Raw genomic sequence first — 18,405 nt, forward strand, 5'->3', positions numbered from 1 at the left:
GTAAAACAAAAACGCTGTCTGTCTTTGACTCCTTCATGTGGTTAATGACGTGACCTCTGGGTTCCCGCAAGAAATGTCACTTACCTTTGTCACTGTTCTTCATCGTCCTTTTCAGTCTTGTCGAAGAAGATGTGTTGATCTTCCTGTTCCCTTCTCTCTATTTCTGCTGCTGCTGCGGCTCTCAGACCTTTCCCAACTCTCGTTTTGGTCTGGGAAGTGACTTTCTGTCTGATTTTCCTCGCGGTCTCTGCGTCTACCCATCCCCTACCCAGCTCCCAGGAAGACCGCTGCGGAGTGAGTCTGACTCCTGTGTCAGCACTGCTGGTAAGCTAGATGATGCCCCGAGTCGCCTACATGGTAAAGCCCACGGTGTCTGTATTGCTCTGTTTAAGGACCTTTACAATCTGTGCCTTCAGATCCCTTTTCCAGCCTTGTCCCCAATCTGTGAACCTCTTGTTCTAATGAAATTCGACTTTCCAGTGCACCAGTGCTGTGCTAGTTCTGTATTTTGTACTTAAGTGTTTCTTTTGCCTTACTGAACCCTACTCGTCTTCTGAGGCTAAACTCCTCATGAAGTCTTTTTCAACGTCCCTAATCTGTTGTGTTTACTCTCAGCACTTTCTGTGCGTATCTGTGTAGCATATAGATTGCCTGATCTTTGGTGATTTGTGAATGTTTTGCTTGCCGCCTCATGGGCAGGCAAAATCTTTGCCGTTTGGTGTGCTAGTGAGTGTTCAGCATATGACATCAGAGATACCAAGAGAGGAAGCCCTCATGGTGTTTATAATGAATCTGCGATATCGTAACAACTTAAAAGTGGAATGTGGAATTGACAGAAGGACAAGCCTTTCAAATATATAAAAGTATACTCTAGGTTGTAAGTAACATTTTCTTGTTTTTCCTTTCTTTTCACCATTCTTATCCTTGTGAGAAGCCCGCACCTCCGTCCTTGTGTGCTCTAAGCGAATGCTGTGTCTTCAGGAGGAGCGGGCGTTTGCAGCGGTTAGACGATCTGAGGAAGATCAGGCCTGCGAGGCCAGGCCTTTGGGGTTTTTAGACAAGCAGGATGTGGCCGTGGGAGGCATCTCCATCAAGGGAGCTGGAACCACAGCATCTTTGTTCTGCGTTTATTTCTTGCAGTGCTCATGGGGACGCGATATTTTGAAGTTTTTCCATTTTGAGCTTATTGGAGTTAGTGATGATTTTCCTTGCGGTGACAGTTTCTAAATACTGGCTTGTTATTAAGTCTTCGGTTATGACATTTCACAGCAATGAGAAAAAGTGACCTAGAAATGAAGCCTGACGTTTTCAGAGGCTGCGTTAAAGCTTCTGGATATGGAAGGCGGAATGTTCCAGGAGAAAGAACTCTGCCTGTGGGGAGTCAGAAACTCTGAGTGCCATCACCCCCAAGCAAACCTCCGATGAGCCGTGGTTCTAACATGGCCCAGTCGTGGGATCTAGTAGGTTCCGGGGAAGATGTGTACAGGAGCTCCGGGAGCCATGAGGCACTAAGGAGCTGTCAGGTTGTATAGGGTTTTGAAGAACCCATGGAAGAACCCAGCTTCTGTGGAGGGAAGCAGGGGAGCAGTGTGGCGCTCGCTTGTCCGTCTGAACACCAGTGACCGGGTGTGTTGGGTGCTGGGCTGAGTGAGTCCTTCACTCCTGCCGGATGACAGAGCTTTCAGTCCAGAGCGGAAGACATGTGAATACCCACACAGACAGTTGATGATAATATAATAACAGCAAAATACACTCTAGGAATATAATTTGCATACGACGCATATTAAATACACAGTTTTGCAGGTAATTGTTTACAAGCATCTCAGAGCCAGGCAGGGTGTTTTATTACCGCAGAGGGCTTCCCGGATTGATGAGTACTTTCTGCAGGGCTAAAGTTGGGAAATAACACATTAACTGGTTAAACTGGGCCCTTAGGTCTTACGGCCTGTGAAGCACCTGGATCCTTGCGGTGTTGGACTACATTGCCCCGCACTGCTGTCTCCATAGGAAACCCTAGAGGGAAAGTGCCCACCATCTGTCTTCGCAGAGCCCCTCCGAGAACAGCGGGAGGCTTGTGGAGAACTAACAAGATGAGGTTAGGTGACTCAGGAAGGGAGTTAGCAAAACTGCCTTTTGAGGTTCTTATTAGGAGCAGTCTGTCTGGTCAGGTACTTTGTCCTAGACAGTTAACCTTGATTTCTTCCTTCTTGCTTTCTTTCCTTTTAAGATTTATTTATTTGACACAGAGAGAGCGAGAGAGCTAGCACAAGCAGGCGGAATGGCAGGCGGGGGGGGGGAGAGGCAGACCCCCAGCTGAGCAGGGAACCTGCTGGGGGGCTCATCCCGGGACCCTGGGATCATGACCTGAGCCAAAGGAAGATGCTTAATGGACTGAGCCCCCCAGGCTCCCCGATTTCTTTTTTTTTTAAGCAGTTACTTAACAGTCTTTCTGTCTAGGAACTGTTTGTTCTTACTGTCTTCATCCTGTCTGTTTAGGTCTGTAACCTGTAAGTTTTAGAGGACGTTTCGTTAGAAATTCTGATTAGCAATGAGAGGGGAAGAAAGACATTAACTTGGTACCAATTTCCAGTGATCCTGGAATGCTTGGAGAAGGCTTGGCTACAGTAGCAGATAGAGTCAAACATGTAACGACCATCAAAGTTCATGTCTCCAGGTCAGGACAATCTAAGGTGGCTCCAGGTTGTGTGTGTGTGGGTGGGGGGGAGTGACCCTCTTTGAAGCAGTAATCCAAGGACCCAGGCAGCTGGAGGTGCTTCCTTTTTGAATGTGGGGCCTCTAAGGATGCCCGGGGGGGTCAAGTTCCTGTTAACTGGAAGGGGGTCAGAGGATGGAGGAACAAGCCCGAGAGGACGTGTGGGCCAGGCCTGCAAGCGGCAGCAGTCTGTTTGTTCGCATGCCGCTGGCTCGAGCTCTGTCAGTGACCTCCTAACTCGTCAGGCCAGAGACATGTAGGCCTGCTGTGTGTCTTTGCCACAAAACCTAGAGCGCTCCGTTTCACTTTCTGTGACTTGTTTTGTAAGTTGTTTTGCAGTAACGATTCTGGAATGAAGCTGACTGGTGAGAACAGAGTCCAGGAATCCTGACTGTGCTTCCCACTCAACAGGTGCCTCAGGCTCTGTGACTTGCAAAGTGTTATCTTAAGAGCTTTGGGGGATAATGTGGTGAGACACATTCCCAGCCTTCTAGGGCCTTCTGGTCCAGGAGCGCTTGAGAATAGCTGTGGCTCAGGGGAGTCCTGGGCCCGAGGGCCTGCCAAGGCAGGGTGGCCTGGAGGCGGGGCCGCATGGGATGGCCGCTCATCGGCTGGTCTTCGAGGGGAAGACTCGATGATGCGTCCCAGGTAATGATCACTGCAGGCGGTCACCATTTGAAGTCAGACAGGGCGGGAACCCGAGGCTGTGCTGGGCTGCCGAGCTATGGGTTTTTGAAAGGGGGCCCAGCAGAGCGGGGGTCGCAGGGACATCCTGCTGTGAGAAAGCCGGCACGGGGAAAGCAGTGTGATAACGGGCACAGTTCTGCTTGGCCAAATGGCTTTCATGTGTCCTCAGTTTTTTCCAGTCCTGACACATGAGGGGGATGACACATTTCTGTTAGTCACCGTGGGACAGTCTCTTAGAGGGTACAGAGGACATCCACACCTCCGGGCCTCGCGCGGCTCAGCACACGAGGGACCCTGCTCTCTCGCCGTCCCTTTAACCGCACGCTGACCACGGAGCCCGCTTTGTCCCCGAAGGGATCCCGAGAGCTTCCAGCGGCGACAGATGTGCCCGTGAGACTCCGTGCACTTGGCATTTAGGGGAAGGAGGGATGCTGCGTGGTCCGTGGTCCGGGTGACTGGGGAGGAGGACCTCGCATTTGTGCATCTTTGTTTCGATGACATTACACTTGAACTGTTGGTTTAAAAGTATGTTCATGAGAATAGAAGGGTGGTTAGCATTTTGCTGTACTATTTTTTAAAAATTTTACCGGAACATTCATGCTGTTAAGATAAAACTCATGGGACGCCTGGGTGGCTCAGTTGGTTAAGCAGCTGCCTTCAGCTCAGGTCATGATCCCAGCATCCTGGGATCGAGTCCCACATCGGGCTCCTTGCTCCACGGGGAGCCTGCTTCTCCCTCTGACTCTGCCTGCCACTCTGTCTGCCTGTGCTTGCTCTCCCTCTGAAAAATAAATAAATAAAATCTTAAAAAAAAAAAAAAAGATAAAACTCATATGCCTTCAAGGAGACACCGAGCCTAGTGGGGCGGACGTGTCGTTCTGACAGCGTAGCTGGGCGATTCTGTCAGCCTCGATACGGATGTCACAGAGTATCTTCTTCTGTATCGTCTCATTTGAGCCTCGGCTGTCCTGTGAGTTCAGTGTGGAGGGTTATGGTCGTCCCCATCTTTAATGATAAGGGAATCAAGGCTTTAAGGGTTGAATACACCTGCCGAGCAGAGAACGAATCGAACCACAGTTCCGTGGTTTGTGTGACTCCGGAGGCAGACGGACACAGGGCTCTGGCTCCCAGTTGAGTGAACGAAGCACTTCATCTCTCAGGTCTGAGAGTCAGATAAAATGCAGTCTAGTTTTTCTGATCTCTTGCTGAAGTCGGAAGAGTAATTTTTGATATGGAAATCCATTGAAAATGGTAACTTTGCCTCCCAGGTCAGCAGTCACAGGTGGCTGAGGTGACATCGCTTCAGGCGACAATACCCAGAAGCCAGATCGCTCAGCCTGGGGGCCCTCCTCCTTCCGCTCTTACCCTTAGCTCCTTCCGGGATGGCTGCATGCTAGAACCCGTGGGAATTTACTCGAACTCTCTGGAAGCCGAGTTCTGAGTTCTGCTCACTCCCGTAATGCCTTTTTCTTTGTAAGATTTCTGCAAACGTTGCATCTTCTCAACAGAGATTTAAGATTCTGATGTATTTTGCAAAATAAATATGTAAGTTAAGAGTCTACCTTGTCCATATAATTACTTTTCCAAAAATAATTCCTTTGGGTGTTTTTGATGTTCTCTCTCGTGTGGTCTGCCCTTGAAAGGAGTTCTACAGCAAATTCCTAGCAGTCTGGAGCTCGGGGTCCCATGCCACCCAGCCTTGCCACACTCCTGCTCTCTTCTCCACTTAGTGTTGGCTCCGCAGGTGCCGTGTGTCCAGTACTGTGCTGTGTTCACAGGGTCCAGTCAGAAAGACAGAAGAGTACCTTATCTGCTTGGAGGACATGGGCTGGCTGACTGCCGGGCGCGGGGTCAAGACATTCCCACCCAGTTGGTGGTCGTTATCAGGGCCGCCCACGTTTGCATTACGCATCGCCCTGACGGATGGTTGGCTGAGGAGGGCTGGGATTGGGTGGGATAAAGCCATTCTTATGTACTTTTCACAGAAAAAGTTCTAGGGTGCGTGGCAACTCTATGAAGAAGTACTTCTTTTGTACACATCTGCTGTCAGCCACTGTCCTGTTTAACAGTTTGCCACAGCCAAACTTAGAGCTATATTGTAGATTTGGGTGGGCATCTAAAACCTTGACTGACCCCAGTGTTCCCATTGGTTCTATGTCTCTGTTGCCTTTTAGACGTCTTGTGTTACCTGACTCATCCCAGTAAGCTAAGCAGGTCTGCCCTGGCCCCAAGGCCCTGGGATCAAAAAGTATGAATTTGAGTGGTTTGATGTTAATCCTATTCCTTTGTGATTTTTATCCAGGATGGGATTTCCTCTCCAGGCCAGTTTGGCAATAGACCTTCACCTTTTTTCTTTTCTTTTCTTTTCTTTTCTTTTTTTAAGAGTTTATTTATTTATTTGACAAAGAAAGCATAAGCAGGGGGAGCGGGAGAGGGAGAAGTAGGCTCCCCACTGAGCAGGGAACCCAACCAGGAACTCAATCTCAGGAGCCTGGGTCATGACCTGAGTCCCACCTCGGCGTCTCTAGATCTTCACCTTCCTTAAATAAGTGCCTATTAGTAGCTTTTTGCTCCTATCTCCTGTTCTAATTCTAGATGTTCTGTTTGCCAGTTCTGAAATAGTTGCGGATATTTGAAGAGCCATAGAAGCAAAGACCAGGCACGTATTTGGGATCTACAGTGTTAGTGGGTTTATTGGTTGGAATCCTGCAGCTGCTGCTGTAAGCTGAACCGCGTGCACTTGGAGCACCCGAATTAGGGGCCAGGATTTGTCGGTATTCTGGAAGGGTCACTGTAGCTCTACCTTACAACTTTTTGCCATTCTGACCGCCGGTCCCCATTCAGGCAAAATAGGTTGTTGACTTTGTAATACGAGGGGTTTGGAGCAGAAGTGGTAAAGTTGTGTCTTTTATATAGAGTTTAAGCTTATTTTCTTCAATGTAGAAAATTTCAAATACATTTTATTTTTCTAGTGTAGACAGAGTGCACATTCATTTTTTGCCCTTTAAGTGTGAATAAGACTTCGTTTTTAGGGTCAAGGAATGTGTTCAACAGCAACAGAAAAATCAGTTACCAACCATTACACTGGAGGGGATATTTTCAGTTCATAGTAAGTAATTAAGATATATTACTTTTTTTTTTTTTTTTTTAAAGACGTTCCCGGGAATACAGACGTGACTGTGAGATTGGATTGCTGACGCATTTCATGTCTTCCCATTAGGTGGCATCTTTATAATTTGAAAGTTATTTTAGTGTTTTCCGTAAACTGGTCATATCTAAACTTTGTTAAGCAGAGTGAGCAGAGGGGTGTATTTGGGTGGGGTTCTATAGTTCAGGGACTGTTGGGTGTATTTTCTCACTTAAGCGTTGTAGTGCCGCTGAGTCTTGGAGAAGTGAGTGAGCTGGTGGGTACAGCAGGTGCCGTGTGGCGGGTGAAGGGCTCACACCAGGGCCCCTTCCTCTCGCTCCGCTTGCTGCCTTGATCCCTCTGGCCGTGTTTGTAGAAACAGCTCTGGCCCTGCACGGTTCTGTCTCTGCCTCTAGTTTCTGAATTCACGTAGTAGAAGGGTCTCTAGCATTCTTTTAGAGGGGCTTGTACAATTATTTTTGCATGTAGGCATCATTATTTTAAAGTCTTAAAATATCATGAAGACTTTTTTTTTCTCTACAACTTCTGTTTAAACCTTGAAAGAATGAGCTGAAATTTGGAAGGAGCATTTCTGAAGAAACTAAGGGCCGAGGGGGTTCATGGTTTAAAAAAGAAAAAAAAGTAAATTGTGCTGGTTATGCTCATCCATGACTTGGTTTTAGACATTTTCGTGCTGAAATGTTGCGTGAGATTCCGGCATCTGACACTGGCGTTGGCTCCGGTATTTTTAGGACTTGCGAAAACGTCGTACTGACAGGAATGGATTTTATTCTTTCTTGACCGCCTTCTGTAAAGGATGACTCGGATTCTGTTATAGCTGTTCTTGTCCTTTCTTTACTTTTGCTTTCTTTTTTAAGTGTGACTGTTCAGAATGTTGAACATGTAGTGTAACCGTTCTGTTTAATGCCATAAGGAGGTAGCTAGATCGTACATGTGTTCCCAGATACAGAAACATGAAGTCTTGGTTAAATATGAAAAGGAATTACCTGATAGAAAATGATGAATATAAAACTACATATGTCGGTACTCTTGAGACAGAATTCTAGGTACAGTTGCTGCTCTAATGCGTTGCCAAGGGAGGGTATGAAAATTCCTCCTCTTGAAGATCCTCGAGAGTGGATTTGATTCTCTTCTACTTGGGGGCATCAGTCCTGTCCGCTTACATCAGTGCCAGTACAGAGATGCCCTGGGATCTGAGATGCGTACATGGGGGGGCCCTCTGGGATTTTATAGGGACTGTTCATTAGTCACTGCGTTGTGCTTCTGAGACCTGGAGAAGCTAGTATATACCGGGGATGATGAATGAGTTTATTTTTGCAAAGCTAAGCCAACCCTGAAATACTTACGGTTATTGTGGGAACATAAATGGCCTGGATAAAGTCAGAGAAAAGATCTTGGATCCCAACTTAAGCATTAGTGGTAACCCTTTTTGAATAAACATTCATGATCAGGGCTTCTAGGAGGTTTAGTAAAGAAAAACAATCATTTTGGAATCTTATTTTAGGATTTTTAAATTCTAAGGAGATGCTAAGAGACTAGGAAATGACTAAAAGTGGGTAGGAATTTAGGGAAGAAGGCAAGGGCAGGCTGGGGTGGTCCACGGTCAGTAGGTTCCTGAAAATGAAGTATAAGCTGTTGGCTCCCTTGGAGAGTTGGTCATGACTAACGAGTGTCCCATTTCTTCTGCCCGTTGGTACCAAACAGTGAGACGGTTTAAGCGGAAGCACCTTACAGCCATCGACTGCCAGCATTTGGCTCGGAGTCACTTGGCTGTGACCCAGCCCTTCTGTCAAAGATGGACCAACAGAGACCCGAACCATGGTCTCTATCCTAGACCCAGAGCAAAAAGAGGGACTAGGGGTATGTCTTCCAAAAATACCTTGCATTTCTGAATCTGTAGTGTGTGTGACCTTTGACTCTCTCCTGGTATTTGTAAATATTGCTGCTGTGATTTTTAGTCCTCTTGCCATAGTTGGACACGTTTTTCATGACGTGTGAGTTTCCGTGAAAATGGCATCCCTGATCGCGGTTGGCCAAAGCCCCAGGGAAACGTGGCAGAACGAGTTGCATTGGCTGGCTTTACCACAGTGCGCTGGGAGACCCGCACCAGTGTCATGGTCCGCCCTAGAGCTGTGTGATGCCCCTACTCCAGTGGTCTGTCACTGAGCCCATTCGTTTTCCGTGCCGTTAGTTTTCTCCAGAATGCCCCCATGCCGTGCTTTCACGGCCGACTGTGCCCTGTGTCACCTCGTGCCCACCTGTTGCAGGAACCCTTCTCCTTGCCTTTAGGTGTGACTTCTTCCAAACCAGCTGGAACATCCAGCGTCACGTTACTATCCTTGAGTTCCGTTTTCTGACCCATCACTCAGGCACGTGCCGTGAAAAGTTTCCCTGTTACGTTAGGGACGCAAGCTTGGACTTGCTGTCACGTGGTATTTATTATTAATTACATGCAAATTCTACTTCTGGGACTTTGGTTTTTCTTATTACCCATTTAGGTGCCAAACGAATTCCTCCTTTTGTTAGTAATACCCATCGGGAGAGTCCCGATTGCCTTCGTTCCCTTCAATATATTTAATTGCAGAATCCAACTCAGATCTTACCTAGTCATCTGTAATTATCGTAATATGTGTTTGTCACTTTTTGGAACTACTGTAACCCATGTATGAGGCAGTTTTAAACTCCGTGGTAGTGTTTTGTTTGTTCTGTGTGTAGAAGGCAGCTTCTCTGTGTTGTGAGTTCGTTGACAAGGACTTGGTCAGTGTGTGCACGTTTCCGTGTGGAGTCCCGGCCCGGAGGACATGCAGGCTCCCTGGGTGTCGGGGCCATCGAGTGCCACAGTTAGAGAGTATCAGGATCTCACCCCGCCTCCTGCCTCCAAGCCCTGGGCTTCTATCAAATTGCCCTAGAACCAGTTACAGTTTTTCCCTCTAACATAGAAAAAATCCTGAATCCTATGAATTCTATTAGAGGCTAATCCTAGTCTTGTTCCCCTCTCTTATTTTCCACAGTAAGAATTCCAGCTGTAGCCACTTCGGGCAGGAGCCGTGTCTTTTGTTATATATTGATAAGGCGCTTAAACACTTGACTGGCATTGTACAATAGGGTGTAAGAATACAGTGGTGTTGTGTGAAATCACCACTTGAACTCCCTTAAGTGCTTGGAAGTCTGAGATCAGGGACCGCACAGGCCGTTTCACTTTGTTTGTCTCAGAATCCCGGGTGCCGAAGGAAGGCCCATTGAAGCAACGTGTGGACAGGTTAGGTACCACCTGCATCCTATGAAGAGAATTCTGACTCCCTTCTTCTTATTTTAAAATCAGTGACTGTGTCAGCTTCACAGGAGGAGATAAAAATAAGTCATAAGGGTTTTAACTGAGGCAAAGAGTAGGTTTTCCTGAATCCTGAGAACCTGAAGCATTGTCGGGTTTAGATTTTGTGTTGTACGAGTGAGGCAGGAGAAGTGAGTTCTTGTAAGTGGGTGTGTCTGTGTGAGGAGTTGTTGACCTTCTGTCTGTCCGTCCGGGTGTTCAGTTTGTACATACTGCAAAGTAGACCGTGCTCCTCGGGCCATCTGGAGACTGGTGTCTGTCTCTTCATGCACGTGTCTGAGTACGTGATAGAGCCAGATATAAATACTTTTTGGATTAAGATCTGTATATGAAATTAGTTGACTGGTAGCTATGTCCTTGTCTCTGTTCTCTGTTAATGTACATAATTAAAATCAGCGTCCCTCCTGTGGCTCAGCGGTGGGTCCGCGGTCCTTCCTATCTTGTTCACTGTGTTTGGGTTCTCCGTGCAGGCCAAGGATGTCAAGGGTACAACACTGAGTTCTTCCCAGCCGCCCGGCAGCGGTGCATCAATGACATGGCCAAAAGCAGTTCTGTGGGCCAGGACACCTCTAAGGACTCGGAGGGGGACATGATCTTTGCTGCAGAGAACCACTGTGCCCTGCCTCAGGAGGAAGATGGAGAAGCAAGACTGGGCGTGGCGGGGTCCGCTCTGCCTGCAAGGAAGCGGTCTCGGTCCTTTGAGGACGACAGGAATCAAGCTACAGGGGCCAGTCAGTGGGACGGGGTTTCTAGAAAGACTGCACGGCATCGTTTGTCCCCGTCGGGCGCAAGACCCAGGGAAGCCAGGCAAGAAACCAAGGACTCTCTGTCATGGCGCTCTGCGGAGTCCGGAGAACCCAGCCAGGAAGTGGAGGACGTTGGGCCTGATCCCATTCCTGACTCTTACTATGGGCTTCTGGGGACCTTGCCTGGCCAGGAAGCCCAGAGCCACATTTGGAGGCTGCCCAATGAGGTCCTCCGGCACATCTTCGCCTTCCTCCCCGTGGAGGATCTCTACTGGAACGTGAGCCTCGTGTGCCACCTTTGGAGAGATATCATCAGTGACCCACTGGTACGTAGACCGCTCGTGGCTCCGCGGTGCTTTCTCGGAAAGCACACAGGTTAGCTTTGCTCACAACAGGCCTTAACGTTCCTCCAGAAATGGTAGTTTCCGTTCGCCTCGGGAATAATACCTGAGTTCCCTGGAGGCCCTTACGGCTTTCCGTGTTTGCCTGAGGATTTGCTGAGAGCCTCACTGCCCACTCCCCAGCATATCCCTGTACTCTGCCCACCACAAGGGATTTTCTGTGTCCCGACCGTAGGCCGCATACCCCTTGTCTAGGCTGGCCTAGCCCGCTCCCCGGCCCACCCCATACGGGCCCTCCGTATCTCTCTTGACATCTCATGTCTTCAAGGCTTCGCTCTGTTCCTCGGGCAGTGAAGTAGAATCTCTCCCTTTCTCTTCCTTGTGCTTTTGTAGCAATTTCTCCCTCTGTTTGAAGCTTATCCCATTCCGTATTACAGTTTGGAGAACCTTCCGCCTCCTTTTAAAGGTTTTATTTATTTGAGAGAGAGAAAGGGAGACAGTGTGTGTTGGAGGGAAGAGGAAAGAATCTCGAGCAGGATCTTGATTTCATGGCCCTGAGATCATGACCTGAGCTGAAACCGAGAGTTGGACCCTTAGCTGACTGAGCCATCCAGGTGCCCACCTTCCTTCTCCTTTGAAATTACTGGCTCATGGACAGAAGGCTGCCGATCCTATTTGTTTTCGAGCTCTCCATTGTGCCTCATGATCTTTTATATACAGTAGGTGATGCATAAATGAGTCTTGCATGGAATCACCCTAAGTGTCCCTCTTGGCCGTTGATACAGTGGGCAGCCAATGCTCTTGGAAGAGACTTCCTGGGGTGCCTGGGTGGCCCAGTCATTAAGCATCTGTCTTTGGCTCAGGTCATGATCTCAGGGTCCTGGGATCAAGCCCTGCATTGGGCTCCCTGCTTAGCACTGTTTCTCCTTCTCCCACTCCCTTTGCTTGTGTTCCTTCTCTCACTGTTTCTTTCCCTCTGTCCATTAAAAAAACAAAATCTTCCAAAAAAAAAAAAAGAGAGAGAGAGAGAGAGAGAGACTTCCTGGTGCTGAGTCCATTCCCTCACTGCTCTGGCACCCTGCCCTTCTGCTGGTCTTCGATTACATATCTTCCCTCCCAGCTGTGGGCTCAAGGGTAAACCCATGGGCTGGGAGCATGTTCTGCTTGGCTTACGATATCCCTTAAACTAGCCACTGGGGATAAACCCTAGAAATGAAGATAAACTCTCCCTTCAGATATGGTGAAGTTTAGAAATTTAGGGATGGACGGGCGCCTAGGTGGCTTGGTTGGTTGGGTGTCTGAGACTCCTGGTTCTGGCTCAGATTGTGGTTTCGAAGTCATGGGATCTAGCCGCACACTGGGCTCTGCACTCAGCACAGAGTCTTCTCTCTCTTGCTCCTTCCCGCTCTGCTCCTCTCTTACATGCTCTTTCTTTCTCAAATAAATAAAATCTTTTAAAAAAATTTAGGGATGGAGGGCAAGATGGACATATGAAGACAATACATTTTTCTTACAAAAATGAAGGGTTTTGGATGAAATTTCATATCACTCTTGCTTCATTCTTTGCTTGAGGTCTTGTTTTGTACTTTCTGAGAACTGCCTTTCTGCCTTTGGGTGTGACCTCTGTTTTGTGTCATAGTATTTCTACCCACCGAACTGAGATGCATCCTGTGTGACCTGAGTAGTCACAGATGGGGATAGTGAGTTTTCTCCATTCTGCTTGAGAAGATCTGGGGCAAGTTTTTCCAGCTCATATTTACCTCCTGAAATGTTAGACTGAGGCTGTTTTTCATCGTCGCTTAACAAGGATGCTTCGTACGTATTTCCGGTGATCTGTTGTAGCTCTCCTTTCCCTTTGGTTGCTCTAGTATCTTTCTCGAACTTTGGTCTAAGGTTATGCTGGCTTCCTAGAATCAGTTTGGAGGTCCTCCATCCTCTTCAGTTTTTTTTGGAGTGTTTAAGAAGGAATGATATTCATTCTTCTGAAAGAATTAATGCTCAGTGGAATTCTCCAGTGAAGCCGTCTGGTCCTGGACTTTCCTTGGTTGGGAGGCCTTTGGTTACCAACTCAAGTCACTTATTATTGGTGTGTTCAGATTTTCTGTTTCTTCGTGAGTCAGCCTTGGTAGGTTGTCTTTTCTTCTAGGTTGTCCAATTGGTTCATGTCCTTTTATTTCTGATATCAGTTGTAATGTCCCACCTTTCATTTCTGATTTCAGTTATTTGAATCTCCTTGTTTTTTTCTTAGTCTACCAAAAGGGTTGTCAGTTTCGTTGATCTTTTAAGAAAACCAACTCTTAGTTTCATTGTTTTTTTGGTTTTTTCTTTCTGCTTCTCTCTTCTTGATTTCATTTATCTCTGCTCTGGTCTTTATTATTTCTTTCCTTCTGCTAGCTTTTTTTTCTAGTCCCTAACTAGTTAGGGACCTAGTTAAGACCTAGGGACCTCACAAAGTTAGGCTGTTGATTTGTGGTCTTTCTTCTTCTTTAATGTAGGTGTTTACAACTATAAACTTGTCTCTGAGCATGGCTTTCACTTCATCCCCTTAAGTCTTGGTATGCTGTGTGTTTTGTTTTCGTTTGTTTCATGGTCTTTTCTAATTTCGTTTTTGACCCACTGGTTTTAAGAGCATTATTTAATTTCCACATACTTGTGGGATAGTGATCAAAAAGGATACTTTCTACAATTTTAATGTCTTAAAATTTGTTTTTTTCTTTTAAAAAAATTTTACTTAAATTCAGTTGACATATGATGCATTATTGGTCTCAGAGGTGGAGGTCAGTGACTCCTCAGTCTTACGTACTAGCCAGTGCTCACTCCAGCACATGCGCCTCCCCCAGTTATCCCGTCTCCCCAACGACTTCCCCTCCAGCCGCCCTCAGTTTGTTTCCTAGAGTCAAGAGTCTCTTACGGTTTGTCTCCCTCTGATTTCATCTTGTTTTTGTGGCCTAGCATGTTATCTGTCCTGGAGGGTGTTCCATGTTTACTGGAGAAGGCTGTATATGCTGCTGCTGTGCAGTGAAATGTTCCGGATCTGTCTGTTAGGTCCGCTTGGTCCACTGTTGTTTATATCCTCTGCTTCCTTATTGATCTTCTGTCTGACGGCTCTGTTCATTCTTCAAAGTGGAGCGCTGAAATCTCCTGGGACTTCATGTTTCTGTCTGTTCCTCTGTTTGGTTTCGTGTCTGCTTCCCTCATTGAGGAGCTCTGATACTTGGTACATTTATACTTATGATTATTAGACCTTCTTGGTGCGTTGGCCCGTTTATTATTATATAATCTTCTTTCTCTTGGAATAGTTTTCAAAGTAGAGCCTTTTTTTGTCTGATGCTAGTATAGCCACAGGGTTGTTTTTTTTTTTTTGAAAGCGAGAAGAGAGCCTAAACCAGCGGGGAGGGGCAGAGGGAGAGGGAGAAGCAGACTCCCCGCTGAGCAGAGAGCCTGATGTGGGGCTTGATCCCAGGACCCCAAGATCGTGACCTGAGCCGAAGGCAGACAATTAACTGACTGAGCCCCCCAGGTGTCCCAGCTACGGTTCTCCTATTATTTGATCTTCATTGAAATGCTGAGCTGTCAGTGTCCTGACCAGGGAAATCGCACTAGTTTTTCCCAGATTCTGTGTCAAGTTAGTGTTGGAACCAAAACCAAGACCCAGTTCTCCTCATTTCCAGCCAAAACGTGTGTAATGTTTCTACCCTCCTTGCTCAGCTTTGGAATTGTGAGCTGTAAGTGCGTTTCAAGTGTCAGAAGGTCGTCCATAAGTAGTGGCTTAATCTGCTCTCACAGCCGCTGCCTGCATGTTATTCTGGTTTTTTTTTTTTTAAACCCCTTCAGTTCATTCCTTGGAAAAAGCTGTATCATCGCTACCTGATGAATGAGGAACAAGCTGTGAGCAAAGTGGACGGCATCCTGCTGAGCTACGGGATAGAGAAAGAGTCCGACTTGTGTGTGCTGAACCTCATTCGGTGAGTGGCTTTTCTCCGGGGCGGAAGACGGAGTTTCCAGTCCCTTCCCGCCTGTTAGCCCTCGGGGTCAGCTTTCTCACGGACTCTGCTGTGACTGTCGTACAGCTATGCAGCCACCAGTAAATGCTCCCCCAGTGTGGACCCTGGACGGGCCCTGTGGAGTCTGAGGGATCACCTCCTCCTTCCTGAGGCAGAGGCCTGCGTGCGTCAGCACCTCCCGGATCTCTACGTGGCGGCCACGGTGAGTGACTGCAGGCCAACGCCACTCTCTTTCTCTTCCAGAAAGACTAGTGGAGATGAAGTCTGGCTGAAGGTCATTTTAGATCTATTTTCAAATTCTTTCCCTTTTTTTTGAGAGGGAGAGAATCTTAACCAGGCTCCATGCCCAGCAGAGAGCTGGACGCCAGCCTCCATCTCCCCGCCCTGAAGTCCCGACCTGAGCCAAAATCAAAAGTCTGGAGGCTTAACGGACTGTGCCATCAGGCTCTCCTCAAAGTCTTCCTTTAATCTCTGCTTTGAAGCCTTAATCTCGTCATTGGTCCCGTTATGGAAATAACAGGCCATGTTGTTATAGATTCTTCAGTGTGCAAGGGATTTTAAAAAGCATTTAATCCAGTTTCCCATTCTGTGGAGGAATCTTCAACAGAGAATGGTTGTCTGGTCTCTAAAAGCTTTGATTAATAAGGATTTCTTTATACGGGAGCCCATTCCATTGTCAATAGGTGGGTTATTGGAAAGAATCAGAGAAATGAAGGTTCTCCTGCAGACACTCATGAGTCATTGGGAAGCTAGAAATAGTTTCCAGTTTCCTGACTCAGCCTCTTTTTTTTTTTTTTTTTTTACAAAATATACCACTTATATATAATAGGATGAAAAGATGCTGAAATGCTCACCATTTCTGTATCTTTGGGTGTTGATATGACAGATGACCTTTTATTCTTTAAAGTTTTATTTATTTATTTTAAATTAAATTTTATTTTATTTAGATTCAATTAATTAACAAACAGTGTGATAATAGCTTCAGAGGTAAGGTTCAGTGACTCGTCAGTTGTACCTCACTGGGACTTGTGGCTTCTTATCTAGATCAGGGATTCTTCCGTTTTGTCTCGGAAGCTCCGTACACCCTCTGCCCGGCTGCAGCCTGCAGAAAGCTGGCAATCCAGCCGTGTGTTCTGCTCTTTCTGCCTTTAGTGACGTGATTGCTGGTGGTGGTGGGGAGTCATTTCTTTCACAGGATGGTTGGAGTGAGAGGACCCTGAAATTATAACCGGGATGCTTGTAGTAAAGTGAAGAATGAGAAAGATACTTTTCCAGTATTGGACTATTTCTGTGCTCCTGAACATTTTCTTAGATACTGCTAAACGGAGTATGCTAAACAGATCCATAATAAGACATTTTCAGTCATTTACATAATGTTAGTTAAAACATCGAATTTGTATTAATTAAAACATAATTAACAAATAATAACACGAAGTAAGTAGTAGATTAATGTCTTAATGCCAGGGAATTGTCAGTCTTGGTTTTGTCCCTGAAAGACCACTGTCGTCTTTTGTGTCGCCCCTCTGTTGGCCTCCCGGGCCGGCACAGTTGCGCAGTGAGCTTCTCGGACCCCGTCGAGTCGCTTTGGACAGGAAAGCTCACCCCGACTCGGAGACGAACGTTGGGAGCTAGGTGTTCCTCTAGGCCGGTGCTCTGTTAGATCCTTCATTGATATTTTTTAACTGAAGACACAAAGGACTCCAGAAGCGATGAAAGAAAGGAATCCAGGGTGAAGGGAAAGGCTGACGTTTCTGAAGGTCGCGCGGGCAGTTGGCACTCGGCCCAGGCCGCCCGAGCCTGGGCTTTCTCGCTGGTTGTCCGATGGGTTTTCATTCACCGTGTTCTTTTCTCCCTGCCCGGTCTGCCGCCCTCCATAGGGTGTCAACGTGTGGGCTCTGGTGGCGGCCATCGTCCTCCTGTCCAGCAGCGTGAACGACATCCGGCAGCTGCTCTTCTGCCTCCGGAGACCCAGCTCCACCGTGACGGTGCCGGACATCACGGAGACGCTGTACTGCCTCGCCGTGCTCCTCTACGCCATGAGGGAGAAGGGGATCAACATCAGCAACCGGTAAAGCGGGGGGAGGAAGAGCCAGGCCCGGGCGCGGCCACGGCCCGCGCTGTCTGCGCCGCCCAGCTCTAGCCCCGGGCACGCCGTGGCTCTCCCAGGGTCCCCCACCCCAAGTCCACACGGTGAACGGCAGGTGCTGGGAGGGTCGGACATGCTCTGCGGATACGAAGTGCCACCCCGCTGGGAAATAGCGCTGCGGCCCGTGGACGCTCGAGGCTATTGAAGCCTGACGTGAAGTCCCCTGGCTAAAAGGAGCCTTCTGCCTTGCTGTGTGGCCTCAGTTTCCTAGGGAAGCGTTAAGATTCGGTTCCTCCATTTCTGTTTTGGGGGGGAGCTAAGCACTATGGCTGAGTCTCGCCTGCCTCACCGTCTCTAAGACGGAGGTGGTTCATTCAGAGTGACCGTCGTGGTTTCACTCGCGTGCACAGGGCAGCTGGCGGAGGGTCAGATCTGAGGCTGCGTGTCAGCCGCTGGTCCAGGCCTCGGGCACTGTGTTCCAGAGAGAGCAGACAGGGACTGCGAGAGTGAGCACGCTGAATAAGAACATTCTAGTGAGTGGGGCGCCTGGGTGGCTCAGTGGGTTAAGCCTCTGCCTTCAGGTCAGGTTATGATCTCAGGGTCCTGGGATTGAGCCCCGCATCGGGCTTTCTGCTCAGCGGGGAGCCTGTTTCCTCCTCTCTCTCTGCCTGCCTCTCTGTCTACTTGTGATCTTTCTCTGTCAAATAAATGAATAAAATCTTAAAAAAAAATTCAAAAGAACATTGTAGTGAGTGACAAGTGGTTCAGAGAGAAAGAAGGGGGAAGTGGGCAAGGGAGGTGGGGAGCACGGCGTTAGATTGGGGGAGGAAGGGCACCTGGGTGGCTCAGGTTGTGATCCCACGTCGGGCTCCCTGCTTGGCTCCTCCCTCGTGCTCACTTGTGCTGTCTGTCGCTCTCTCTCAAATAAATAAAATCTTAAAAAGATGAATAAAATGACATTTTAAGATTTGAGGGGAGAGCATTTTAGCAGAAGGAGTAGATAATTTCAGGGTCCAAAGACGGGGATGAATGTAATATATCCAAGGAGGAGAAGCGGTCTGTTGTGGCGAGACTGGTGAAGAAGAGGGAGACGATCCACAGTTAGGTGAGGCCGGCAGCGGCCAGACGAGGAAAGCTGACGTGGACCTTGGGGAGAGGTCAGCATGAAGTCCAGGCTGTGGAGGGCAGCTGTCAGGGCGCCCTAATCCCCCGCCTGGAGATGGGCGGTGTGCTACTGCAGCCGGTCCTGGGAAGCAGAAGTCCCGGGGAGATTTCCTTTCTCTGGAATCCGTAAGCCCTGGAGGGGGATGCATGGCTGGGGAGACCCCATGAGCTGTGGCCGAGGCATC

At 48.0% G+C, this 18,405-nt stretch overlaps 1 protein-coding gene across 5 annotated transcripts in view; it reads left to right on the top strand.

Annotated features, from left to right (window-relative positions):
• The window catches only part of FBH1 (F-box DNA helicase 1), a 47,831-nt gene that overhangs the window by 2,131 nt on the left and 27,295 nt on the right, over window positions 1-18,405 (top strand). For 2 of the 5 annotated variants that reach the window (XM_059404023.1, XM_059404024.1), the window contains exons 2-6: window positions 8,253-8,408; window positions 10,350-10,951; window positions 14,801-14,931; window positions 15,037-15,172; window positions 16,848-17,038. In XM_059404023.1, the coding sequence (XP_059260006.1) occupies window positions 8,253-8,408; window positions 10,350-10,951; window positions 14,801-14,931; window positions 15,037-15,172; window positions 16,848-17,038 (1,216 nt within the window). The remainder of the gene's footprint in view (window positions 1-8,252; window positions 8,409-10,349; window positions 10,952-14,800; window positions 14,932-15,036; window positions 15,173-16,847; window positions 17,039-18,405) is intronic. The other 3 variants (XM_059404025.1, XM_059404026.1, XM_059404027.1) reach the window with 2 other exon arrangements.

The sequence above is a fragment of the Mustela nigripes genome, chromosome 6 (assembly GCF_022355385.1).
Source record: "Mustela nigripes isolate SB6536 chromosome 6, MUSNIG.SB6536, whole genome shotgun sequence".
Taxonomy (NCBI): Eukaryota; Metazoa; Chordata; class Mammalia; order Carnivora; family Mustelidae; genus Mustela; species Mustela nigripes.